This window comes from Eptatretus burgeri, chromosome 7 (assembly GCF_056783735.1).
Source record: "Eptatretus burgeri isolate ZD-2024b chromosome 7, Ebu_testis_v1, whole genome shotgun sequence".
In the NCBI taxonomy this organism is placed as follows: domain Eukaryota; kingdom Metazoa; phylum Chordata; class Myxini; order Myxiniformes; family Myxinidae; genus Eptatretus; species Eptatretus burgeri.
This window is the reverse complement of record NC_140967.1, coordinates 43,356,171-43,369,512: the sequence shown is the minus strand read 5'-3', so window position 1 is coordinate 43,369,512 and position 13,342 is coordinate 43,356,171. Positions and strand designations below refer to the sequence as shown.

The window sequence follows — 13,342 nt, the reverse complement described above, 5'->3', positions numbered from 1 at the left end:
ACCACGTGATTCAGGAGGGTGATGGCTTACGCTGATTAGATTTTGGTCAAAATCGGTCAAAGGTCAAGGTCACAGTGAGGTCAAACATAATTCCGTAAATTCATGTGGAGAAATGGAGTATTTTTGCTTCGATCAACGTTATGAGTTCGTTTTAACTTCGATTTTAATTTTGTCTTCGGTTTTTGCGATCGCTTAGGACACTTAAAACTCGGTTGTATAAATTCTGGTAAAAATCGGATGTTTTGGAGACGTTTTAAGATTGTATAAAAAATATTTCACTCGCTGCGTCACGGCTCGTCACGTGGTGCAGCGCACTCGAGCAGAGGCGTCATTGATCACGTAAAGGTTTTCCGTGTGCGCGCTGACGGTGTTTTCAATAAAGATGGTGTTTAAAAGTCTTTTTTTCCCAATAAAGGTTATCGTCGCATGCCTGACTCGCTAAGCCGTCGGATTATGTAAAGATTGTTGGTGGATGGCCGAATATTACGGTTTTGTGACTTTGATAAAATAATATTAAATAATTGCGTGGAGAAATGGAGATTTTTGCTTCGGTCGACTTTACAATTTTTGATGGTTTGGTACAGAATCATCGTAGAAACTTCTGGTTTGCGTCGCTACCTTCTCTAGAGACAGCTTTTATTAGACAAGGTCAGAGGTCAAGTTGACGATTTCGTAAGTACCAGTCTATGACTGCTTGTTTGTTTGTTTGTCTGTATGCAGGATATCTCAAAAAGTTGTGGACGGATCCGGATAAAATTTTGTGGACAGGTTCAGTGTGTGACAAGGATGAACTGATTACATTTTGATGAAGATGCGGATCTGGATACTCGAATTTTTAAAGTGATTCTTCACCATTGAGAGAGAGGGCCAAAAACGATATATAGCACGATATCTCAAAAAGTTGTGGACAGATTTGAATGAAACTTGGTGGAGATGTTGGGTGCACGACAAGGATGAATTGGTTCGATTTTAGTGAAGATCTGAATCCGGATCTGGATACGAGAATTGCTTCATTTTTACAGTGATTCTTCACCATTCAGATAGGGACAAAAAGGATATTGTCCTATATAGCATATTTCAAAAATGTATTGGGCCTGATATGTTCTCGTGGATCAGGCATTACTTGGCAGAGGTATGCGCTCTACCGAGTACCCTTCTCGTTTAATCATTGTTTGAATTTAGAACGTTAATTTGTGGACCTCCTTTTTGTAACGTTTTTCATGTTTTGTGAAGTACATTTTTGGCGTGGTTACCCCTTGAGGTATCCAGCACAATTACACCTTTTAAAGAAATGGCAAACATGAGAAAAGGAAAACTCGAACTTTATTTTATTCGCAACATTTTTCTCCAAGATATTTTGCAATGCATTGGTTACTGAAAATAAACATCAACTTAGATGTTACGACATCAAAAAATATGAAGATGAACAAGAAAATAAAAGACATCAAATGTCATAGCCCCTGTTGTTTTAGTATTTTTCCTGTCGGGAGTTAAAGGGCGAGCCCATATTTTTGTACAACTAAAGTGGCCGCCAGTTTACCAGTCCGCCATTTTTGATCACATCGCAAAATATAGTGAGGTGCACGCGTATGCCATCGGGTACTGTGATTATGCAAAGTTTGAACAAAATTTGACCATGCATGTCTGAGAAATGGTTGGGGGCATATTTAAGTAACAAAATGGCCGCCAGTCAGCCATCTTGGATCTGATCTTGAAAAGAAATGACTTGCATATGTAAGCCATCATTCCTTATCTGTGTTCCAAGTTTGAACAACATCGATAAGTGCATGTCCAATAATCAGTTGAGGACATGTTCAACATCGGGGTTTTTACATCTAAAATCGTCGCCTGTTGGCAATCTTGGATCTGATCTCGAAACAAAATGACGTGCTCATGTAGGCCATGATAAGGAAAAGCTACCTTGGCAAGCAGTAGCAAGCTTACTGGTAATGAAACACACCACTGTGTTATATTTACTTTAAGTGTGATTCAAGAAACAAAAAAATAAATAAAATAATAAAGTATTTCCGAGATTTTTAGCATGTTACTATCATGTAGATGCAAGGAAGTAAGGGCGTAGCCAGGCTGAGACAGACGAGACAGTTGCCTCGTCACTCATTTCCTGAAATATGATCTGGCCTGAGCCCTCTGGCCATCTGAGCTCCCTGGGGAGTAAACTATCAAAGCGACCCGGCGGCAGTGCTCTGAATACTCTTATCTCCACTCCTATCACAATACCTAAATAGGACAATACCCCCCCTCCCCCCGACCTCTTTTCGCCTCATCGCTTTTGGACCTCTGGCTACTCCCTTCCGAAGTATACCCGGAGAGTTATTTTAAGAGACAGCCTGAACCACTGAGAGGACCTCGGCACAGTTCACCCTGGGCTGTTTTTTTTTTTTTTAATATAACCCCACGCTTGAAGGGAACCTCAGACCAGTGTGTGTCGTTGGTTATCTTATCTCCATGCACGGGGAGTGTGTGTGTGTGTGTGTGTGTGTGTGTGTGTGTGTGTGTGTGTGTGTGTGTGTGTGTGTGTGTGTGTGTGTGTGTGTGTGTGTGTGTGTGTGTGTGTGTGTGTGTGTGTGTGTGTGTGTGTGTGTGTGTGTGTGAGAGAGAGAGAGAGAGAGAGAGACAACTCCATCGAGTCAAGTGGCCTCATCTTCATATCCCATTTCAGCCACGTGGACTTATCGCCCCTCTGTCGCTTGAGCCACGACTCGTGGCCGCCGTTGATTGGACGAGCTGACGGTGGGTGGGGGGGACCCTCACCCTGTACGTGACACGCTGCATGTGGGCGATGGACGGCGATGGTGCGAAAACAAAGGATGAAGATTTAAAGATACAAGTCCTGTTGGGTTTGACCTCCAAAGTAATTGGCTGCTTTAATTCAGAGACATGAAATATAAATCCTTTTTAAATTTCAAGTTTAATCGGATGAAAATTGATGATTTTAGAAATTGCACCGTCGTTGTTGACCTTTTGACCTCAAAAACAATCAGTTTTTTTTTCCTGATGCCAAGCTCGAGCACGTGGTGAAGTTTCGTGAAGCTCGGTTTAAAATTGTGACCTGGAGGCGACAGACAGACAGACAGAATAACAAAATCCACAGAACAAAAGAGTTGAAAAAAAAAATCTTCGATTTTGCAACAAACACAGAGGGGGTGAACACATGACTTCCTTCACCTTCTGTGGTGGAGGTGACGACAAAACTTGAAGCAATATTTAAATGGGTAAATGTGGTTCGTGATGCCCAAAGCTAACAGTGCATCAGCTTTCAGGAAAAGTTGTTTCGTCATCGTCATCGATGGAGTTCATTCGATCCGGCCCGTCCGGTGTGTACACGCCGTGTGAGCATCTCCCATGACACGACGCCTCGAATGAAATCCTTGAATTTTTTTTCTCGTTTTCAATATAGCAATCTTAACACGACGTTGGAGTTGCTCATTTTGTGAAATTGAAGGCGGCGTGCAACGTTACTCAATTAGGCGGTGTATAAAGGGCGACAAAAAAAAATCCGTCAAGATGGTGGTTGTTTTATCTCGTGACATTTTACTTCCTCTGCAACATTCTTGCCTCCACACGTGTCCGCAAAGCCAGTCGGATGAAATATATTATTATTATTAGACAAGTTTTTAATTACTTTTTTTTTTTGAATAAGCGAAAGTAAACGGTGAGGCGCGCGATTGGCCGCTGTTTGGGATATCAGGTGGAGGAAGAGGCGCGCGCGCCTCACCGTTACAGTTCAACGAGGAGGTTGGTGGGGGTTGAAGCTCGAGCTCGAGCTCGTGGGTGTTTGTGAGAGACGAAGGAACCAGAAGGAACGGTTCGTGCAACGAGAAGCTGAGAGAGAGAGAGAAACGCGCTTTTTACACGAAGCTGGAGACGACGATGTGGAAAACCTGTTAAGTTGCGTGTTCGCGCCTCGCCGGGGAGTACGAGCTGAGGAGACTTGAGACGAGAGCGGACCGGCTGTGGCAACACGTTATCGTCGACGGCGTGGGTCAGAGGGAAGTCCGTGTGGAGAATAAGTGTAAATCTTGAGGGGGGAGACGGATTTTTTTGACCATGGATCAATTACATTCGAACCGTGTGCGACTGATATGTATGCTTTCGCTCACCATAGCCTTTTTCCTGGTGGAGCTGGTGGTGAGCAGGGTGAGTGAATCTTTGGCCATGTTGTCCGATTCCTTCCACATGCTGTCCGACGTCATCGCCTTGACCGTGGCCCTGGTCGCCGTGAAGTTCGCCGAGCAGACCGAGGCGACGAGCAAGAACACCTTCGGTTGGATACGGGCTGAAGTGATGGGCGCCTTGGTGAACGCCGTGTTCCTCACGGCTCTGTGCTTCACAATCGTCCTGGAGGCGGTCGGGAGGTTCATGAACCCGCAACCGATGCGGAAACCGCTTCTTGTTTTCGGTGTCGGTCTCGGCGGACTATTGATAAATGTCATCGGCCTGTGCATCTTTCGGGGGCATAGTCATGGACACGGTGACGGGCACGGACACGGGCACGGGCACGGGAAACCCAACAGTTCGAGTAACGGATTGCGTGGTCATGATGGGGTCGTGCCTGGGGAGAGGTCTCACTTCATATCTTCGGTAACTGGAACCGCTGGTACGAGTACTGCGTTCGAGGAAGGTGTTCCGGCGGCCTCGGAAATGAAAACTGGTACGAAAGAGATTGCGTAATAGAAGTGGATAGATCTACGGTTGGACGGATGGGTGGGTCAATAGATCTACGGTTGGACGGATGGGTGGGTCAATAGATCTCCGGTTGGACGGATGGGTGGGTCAATAGATCTACGGTTGGACGGATGGGTGGGTCAATAGATACACGGTTGGACGGATGGGTGGGTCAATAGATACACAGTTGGACGGATGGGTGGGTCAATAGATACACAGTTGGACGGATGGGTGGGTCAATAGATACACGGTTGGACGGATGGGTGGGTCAATAGATACACGGTTGGACGGATGGGTGGGTCAATAGATACACGGTTGGACGGATGGGTGGGTCAATAGATACACGGTTGGACGGATGGGTGGGTCAATAGATGCACGGTTGGACGGATGGGTGGGTCAATAGATGCACGGTTGGACGGATGGGTGGGTCAATAGATGCACGGTTGGACGGATGGGTGGGTCAATAGATACACGGTTGGACGGATGGGTGGGTCAATAGATACACGGTTGGACGGATGGGTGGGTCAATAGATACACGGTTGGACGGATGGGTGGGTCAATAGATACACGGTTGGACGGATGGGTGGGTCAATAGATACACGGTTGGACGGATGGGTGGGTCAATAGATACACAGTTGGACGGATTGGTGGGTCAATAGATACACAGTTGGACGGATGGGTGGGTCAATAGATACACAGTTGGACGGATGGGTGGGTCAATAGATACACAGTTGGACGGATGGGTGGGTCAATAGATAAACAGTTGGACGGATGGGTGGGTCAATAGATACACGGTTGGACGGATGGGTGGGTCAATAGATACACGGTTGGACGGATGGGTGGGTCAATAGATACACGGTTGGACGGATGGGTGGGTCAATAGATACACGGTTGGACGGATGGGGGGGGTCAATAGATACACGGTTGGACGGATGGGTGGGTCAATAGATACACGGTTGGACGGATGGGTGGGTCAATAGATACACAGTTGGACGGATGGGTGGGTCAATAGATACACAGTTGGACGGATGGGTGGGTCAATAGATACACGGTTGGACGGATGGGTGGGTCAATAGATACACGGTTAGACGGATGGGTGGGTCAATAGATACACGGTTGGACGGATGGGTGGGTCAATAGATCTACGGTTGGACGGATGGGTGGGTCAATAGATCTGCGGTTGAACGGATGGATGGATGCTCTGTTTTTAAAAATTATTTTTGGATACATAGGTGAGGCTCATGGAAGAGCCAGTTCAAGCTGCAAGACAAAAAGGGTGGGGGGGGCAAAAGGAACAGACAAGCCCAAGCCACACACAAGAGCAGTAGAGAAGGGGAGGGGGGAGACACCATCAGCAGAGTTGAAGGCCAAGATCGAACAATGGATGTGAGGAGGAATGTGGTTGGGGGGGGGGCACAGGAAAGTGCATGAGATGGACAAGAAGGATACAGAAGAAAACTTAGGTTGGGGTGGGGTGAGAGTTAACAAGGGTAGAAAAGATCATGGGTTTGGACTGGAGGCAATCTGAGATGGTGGTGAACAGCTGTCTTGAAGACATGGAGGGAAGAATGAGATTGAAGAGGCTGTGGAAGTTGGTTCCACAGTTGTGGGAAAAAAATAGCAACAAATGAGTGGAGGTGAGCAGTGATGCTGGATTTAGGTAGTTTCACCAGGAGGAGGTTGATGGTGGACCATGTGAGCCCTGCAGAAACCTGGGGGGTGGGAGCGAGGTTGGAATGGCCTGAACTGATTGTGTTGCTGTTTGGTAAATATGAAGTAAAGGTGTGTGTGTGTCCACCGTATTTACATATGTAATAGTCTCTAAACCAACATATTGAGTTGTTGGATTGTTCATGAGTCATTGAGTCATCGGTCATCATGAATAAGTGAACTGCGTTGGGTGTTCGGGATGGATGCATGGATCGGCTGAGTCTTAGCAAAGACCTTAAATGGTATGTGCTGCTTTCTTGCTTCACATTCAGCATTTATAAAAGGACAGAGCACGGACAAACAACCATTGGTCGGCAATAACAGCATAGGCGTTGAGCCTAATGGCAGCCTAATGGCAGCCTCCTCCTCCTTCCTTGGATGGGAACTCGTATTTCAAATGCATTTTTACATCTTCAAATGATTCTAGAATTCCAACACCCTCGAAACCATTGATTAAGCACTTGCACAGCTCGTTGCATATCTAATCATTTCAGTTAATTTTGATGATCGCACAAACTATCGTACTGAGTATTGCCTATGAAACCCTGGAAACTGATGTTGGGTACTCTTACCTCCAATGTATCAAAGCTAATATTATTGACCCTATGCTTGGGAGAACATGTCAATCAAAATACCTTTCTTGTCCATGTACATGTTGGTCTGTTTGGAGACAGATCCGTGTTTCGGTGAGGGATGACCTTGTTCCACGCTTGCTCCTGTGTTGATTTTTGTGTCCGTCAGACTGTCCTCCCTGAAAGGTCCCGAACCCTTTTTGACAGACATAGTTGGGTGAAAATTTCCAAATTCGACATGTGCAGCCTCCGATCTGTAATTATCAACAAATGGATCGCTGCTGAAAGAAGGAACAAAGTTTGATATTGGAAGTAAAACAGTCTTTAACTCAATGGTATTCATTGAATACTTACCCCGTGCATTCTTGAGAAGGACTTGGTGCGAGCCAACTCTTCTGGCAGCAAATTTGTAATTAAATTCAAATCAATTTCAAGACAAAATGAAGTACATACCACTTTGGAATCAACATAAAGAACCTCAACAAGCAAAGATGAAGTCGCCATGAGGAACCTGGATACGATTTGGGTTTCAGCTGCTACTCGACCCTCAAACCCATCCGGGCGCAGTCAAGTGAGCCTTTTTCAAAAAACAAAACAAAATAAAGCATGCAGATTCAGGTGGAAAATTAAAACGAATATTCCCCATCACTACAAGATCATAATTTTGAAGTTTCATGTTGATTGATGCAGTGGTTCAAGAGAATTAAAAAATATATATTTTCCTTAAATCCAATATGGCTGCCAAACCATGTGACCTATCAGTTATTCATGAACACCCTGGGTGTTCACTTGGGTGAACAGCCTGGGTGAACAGCGTTATTTATTATAATAGACTTGGTATGTGTTATGTCTGCGAAAACAAAGCTGGAAAGAGCAACTGAGCGAGATGATAGATCACGTTTTGGAAAGAGCAAGACTTTGCGAAGAAGCCAATGGCGGGTATCCCCAAGGTTTGGGGAACGTGTGTGAAGTTTTGCCCTCTCTGTCCAGCCATTAGGGAGAAGAAGACTTTAAAAGGTTTCAAGGGTAAATCCAATATGGCTGCCAAACCATGTGACCTCTGACCTCACAGGTGGAAACTTTTTGTTCCTTATGGATAGGCAGTCATACCTGTAAAGTTTCTCCTCAATCTGTTCAGCCATCTGAGGATTTTTGAAGGTATATATATATATATATATAGCTGCCAAACGATGTAACCAATGACATCAATATTTTTGTTCTATTGACCATTTTATCCCGAGATGACCCTCAAATTTGCATAGTGATCAGATGCAATGTGTTACGTACATGCAATTATAATGTCATAACGAAGGCATCTACGACATCAGAAGAAAAAATAATAATAATAATCACACTTATTCCCCATGGGGAGGATTTCACATGTGCCAAGTTTCAATTTTTTTCCATTCAGTGGTTTCCGAGAGAGGTCCAATGTTTCTTCTTTTTCTTCCCCAACATGGCTGCCACACCACATGACCTATGATGTCATCAAAATATTCCACGAGAAGTTGCTCCGATGGTGAAGATTTCGTGTCAATCGGATAAGTGGTTCCAGAGAAAAGGGAACAACAAAATGCAGACGCGCACACGTATATGACCAATTGCTTAACCCCGTTTTTCACTTCGCGAGCACTTGCGAAATATATTATAAAAAGTGATCGCCTTTTGATCGAATCTGTCTCTGTCTCGATATTACAAGAACTGATGAACAGCGTTATTTATTATAATAGACTTGGTATGTGTTATGTCTGCGAAAACAAAGCTGGGAAGAGCAACTGAGCGAGATGATAGATCACGTTTTGGAAAGAGCAAGACTTTGCGAAGAAGCCAATGGCGGGCCATTTACAGTACATTATTTTTCACAATTAATCCAAAAAAAATTCCATGAATTAAACTACCATTTGCAATTTATTGAACTATTTTTTATTTAAAAAGAAGTTATTGAAAAAAAAAACCTTTCGTAACGTGTGTGTGTGTGTGTGTGTGTGTGTGTGTGTGTGTGTGTGTGTGTGTGTGTGTGTGTGTGTGTGTGTGTGTGTGTGTGTGTGTGTGTGTGTGTGTGTGTGTGTGTGTGTGTGTGTGTGTGTGTGTGTGTGTGTGTGATCACTTAAACAAGTATGTGCTATATGAGTGTAATAAATGTAGCACGATGTACTCTTGAAATATCAGTTTGTATGTATGCTTACACTCAAGTCGCTCATCATTTTGATGGAACACATCAAAAGGTTTCTTCATGTAGAAAGATTGTGATGTCAACTTTTGTTTTTGATCAAGAACAGTACAGTACGGTACGGTGCAGTGCAGTGCTACGAGTTTGTTCTTGTTCTGCATTTGATTTGACATAACTCATTGCCTTGAATCACAACAATACTTGACTCATGTGAGCTCTGATAAGAGTTTTTCTTACAATGGCAAATATTTAACTTTTACGGCCCCTGCTCGAAAAGCATGTTGTCATTGACTGTGCATCTCTGGTGTCACAATTCCTCTTCTTCCTCATGTTTCCTGATCCTACAGAAGGGAAGGCTGCAGCATCAGGTGGAGCACTGCACATGAATGGTGACCCTTCAGGTGGCATAACCGTACAGGTGGATGGGGAAGATTCGGAATCCCAGATGAATATGCATGGTGTGTTCCTACACGTGCTCGGAGATGCTCTGGGTTCAGTGGTCGTTGTGGTAAATTCCCTGGTGTACTATTTCTTTGAAGAAAGTTGCAAGAGAGAAAATGAAAGTGGTGAAAAATTGCCAGCATGCTGGGTTGTTTTCCTCGATCCAAGCCTATGTTTGGTGATCGTGGGAATCCTTTTGGGAACCACATTCCCGCTCCTGCGCGAGTCTGGCCTCATTCTGTTGCAGACTGTGCCCAAGCACATCGACGTCAGGCAACTCCTTGAGAAACTCCGCTCGGTGGATGGGGTGTTGGCTGTGCACGAGCTACATGTCTGGCAGCTCGCAGGCAGCCGTATAATCGCCACAGCGCACATCAAATGCCAGGACCCCGCATCCTACATGGAAACGGCCAAGCGAATCAAGGCTATTCTTCACGACGAAGGTATCCATGCCACAACAGTGCAGCCCGAATTTGCTGATGACTGCCTCTCGGGTTCACGCATGGCCTTGTGCGACCTATCATGTCAGACACAGTGCGCTCGCAAGCAGTGCTGCACCACGGTCGGAAAAGCGGCGGTCATGACGGGTGATGGGTGTGAAAAGAGTGCGGAATCGAGCCAATTGGTGCAACAGTTGTCACTCGAGACCATCCGGGAGACACCTGAGCCGAGCCGAGAGTCACCGGCACGCAGTGTGCAAGAGAAAAGTACCGACTGAGTTTGACAAGAATTATCCCCCCCCCCTCACCCCCCATCTTGAACTGGTCTAAGCCCCAGTGGCCTGATAGTTATGGTTTTCAAATGGGCATCCACATTAAGCATGGGCGCAGTTTGGTGCTGTTGGTGAAAGTTTGTGTTTTTCTGTTAATTTTTTCATTGCGAGCTTTCCAGTCCTATTTATTCTTTGAAGAAAAAAAAACAACAAAAAAAAAGTTAATGGCAAACAGAAATGGTAAACTTGTACCCTTTCAGCAACGGTTTATGTAATGTTTTATACCTACTGCACGAATACGATTTTCAGTTGTGGATGTTATCCCTTCAAAGTAGTCTGGGGTCATGGAGTAGGGCTACAACTGCTCGTTTGTGCGCTATTGTCAATGACAAAGCATACCTTTTCATGGATTTGGAGTGAGAGTAAGAGTGTAAAGTTTAGGGTATGAAGTCCAAAGTTTGTTTCACCTTTTCCTCCAGGTAATACTCTCACATATTTAGCGAGTCAAAGCATTGTTCATTGGTGGAGCACTCACGCAGTATTGTGGTTTGATTTTCATTTTTTTTTCTTGACCTTGTTGGTTTCTGGTTTACTCCCTACAGACTACCTCCTCCCACCCCACCCCACCTCCCCCTTTCCACCCAAATTCCCTCTTGATTATCCACTTGTGTGGATGTTGTTTATTTGCAGAAAGTCATTTACCTCCATCATTGATAAGAGCAGATGCCCTTTCTCCAGGACACCGTTCTCTGCAAAGAAGCCCTTAGCCAAATGCGAATGATCGCACTGCACATCATCACGTGCTCCGTGTTATTGAAGGTGTTGCTTGTTGCTGTAAAATGGGGATTTAATTATTGGGGGGGGGGGGGTTGTTTGTTTTTTTGCAGAAAAAGTTTGTTCGTTTTTACCATGGTTGAATGGATTGAGAGCACTTGGAATTCAGTGATGCAGTCGAATCAATTTGTAGCCGATCTTTTAGTTTATTTCGTGAGATTGTTTGGTTATAGTCGATTAATAATGTGCCACATGGAAAGGTTTCGGCGAGGACTTTCCCTTTCCCCAGAGCGACGTCACGTCCTTTTGAAGTTGACTGGCATCGCTCTTCCTAAAAAGGTGCCCTTTTTATTTCTCTATGAAGGTGTCTGAATTTTCAGAAGTTATGGTGGTTTCACCACATTTAATTTTGATCTGTGTATTTGCTCTTGTGAAACGTTTGTCTTGGAAAAAAAATTTTTGGCTACTTGCCGTTAAGTGTGAATTCTGCTTGTTTAATACATTCTTAAATTCAAGACATTGTGCATTGCCATTCTTTTCTGTTAGATGGTCAAATCTTGAGCTTAAAGAGTGTTAGCTGTGATCGCAACCAGGCCGATATACTCGAGGCAGACACCTTACCTGATTTTTGGAACCAGGCAAGGTGTTCTTGGATACATTTCTCCCTTCAGACTTTGGCAGCAAAACGTCGAAGGCAGAGCTTCGAAGCAACTCGTGTACTGTTTGCACCACATGAGATGTCAAGGTGCAAGCAAGCAAAGTGAAGCAGGATGCTTAACCTTTGGTGTTGCCCAAATCATATTGGAAGAAGAAATATTTTTGCCTCAATCTGACACAAGAACACTGGGAAATGTTGTACATTGGTTGAAAACAATTAACGAGAAAGCAGCCTGAGCCCGTCCACATCCACATTGTACTCAAAACTAAACTTCACGAAAAAACATTTTAAAGTCAAATTTATCAATATGTTCTCCATATTCTTAATAATTAAAGTTTGTTAAAAAATTGATGACAAAAGCTTGAATGATTAAATATAAACATATATAATAAAAAGTTATGGCCTTGGGATGGATGCACACGAGATTGCACAGGTGGACAGGTTAATAAATAAATGAAATAAAATAAATAAAGATGGCAAGTATTTGACAGTTTCATCACTCCAAACTACTTTACTGAAATCAGTTCCTGACCTTACTCTTTGTGGTGGTGCAGTGGAAGCTGGTTTTAGATAGAACAAGCAGTGGTTGGGTTCCTGTTCTTTCCTACAGTTGGAAGTAAGAATTTGGACAGGGTACTGGCATCCAATGACCTACTCTTTTAAAATAGACCATTTCATCTGTATAACCTACCAATGAATGCTAGCACTTAGCTTAACCATCCACTGAGTAGCACAATGGCCTGTGCAACACTTGGGTGGCAGTTTATGGTTGGATTGGGAATTGAACTCAAACGAGGACTTAAGAGGTGGGTATTTTACCTGTGAGCTCCGCATAAGAGTGAAAAGGAGTTACGGGTCTCATTTCTTATTTACTGGGATACACAAGGCCAACTTAGCACAAGCTCTGAACTTCATAGCATATTAATTAAAGTTATAAAGGAGATGTGTGAGAGATAGTGACTCAAAGTTCATTTAACAAGTACTTGTTCTCAGTGCAATGCATCTGAACATGTTTTTTCACTCTTTACAATGACTAGTACAACTTAATTTGGATGGCAGGGTGGGGGGGGGGGGGAGCATTATACAACAGGTTCTCTCAATGATTGACATCTCATCTGTTTTTCAAAAATCTCAATTTTAATTTTTAAATATCATTATTAACATCAAAACTTCACCCATCAAAAATGAAAATGCATTCTGTAGCCTTCAATCGCCAATTTGTTTTGTTCCCACGACTCGCATTCATCACTCGTCTGTGGTTACCGAGCTCCATCGATTTGGCAATCCCTGACACTTCAGTCCACACTGCTTTACAGGGAATTCCCCGAATTGATGAATGCATTTTATTTTTAGAACCAAGAAGCTGTCTTTAACATTTAGTATTTTAACCAATTCCCTGAGAGACAAGTTGCACGTGACATATGACTGTATCTGGCTCTCGCTCTCCCTCTCAAGATTTTTGAGAGTCAAGCAATAGATTGTTTTTTTTCCACCACACTTCATTTAATTGCTGCTCTCATCGATCCTGGGAAAGGTAACCACACAATGTTTTGCACCTTGAACAGCACATTTATCAAAATGGGTGAAAGTAAAATGTGGTTTAAAATTAAATTCTTGTA

At 43.9% G+C, this 13,342-nt stretch overlaps 1 protein-coding gene and 1 long non-coding RNA gene across 2 annotated transcripts; one reads left to right on the top strand and one right to left on the bottom strand.

The window, feature by feature from the left end:
• Window positions 1-2,477: 2,477 nt before the first annotated feature.
• LOC147023124 (uncharacterized) lies at window positions 2,478-3,466 on the bottom strand. Its single transcript, XR_015060041.1, has 2 exons — window positions 3,187-3,466; window positions 2,478-3,070 (listed from the first exon to the last, which is right to left on the bottom strand). It is a non-coding gene; the product is annotated as an uncharacterized LOC147023124 (long non-coding RNA).
• A 266-nt stretch (window positions 3,467-3,732) lies between these two features.
• On the top strand, window positions 3,733-11,580 carry LOC147023123 (proton-coupled zinc antiporter SLC30A1-like). The gene is made up of 2 exons (XM_085888230.1): window positions 3,733-4,672; window positions 9,486-11,580. Exons 1-2 carry the CDS (start codon window positions 4,069-4,071, stop codon window positions 10,295-10,297), a joined length of 1,416 nt encoding a protein of 471 aa, XP_085744356.1. The 5' UTR covers window positions 3,733-4,068; the 3' UTR covers window positions 10,298-11,580.
• The last annotated feature ends 1,762 nt before the right edge of the window (window positions 11,581-13,342 follow it).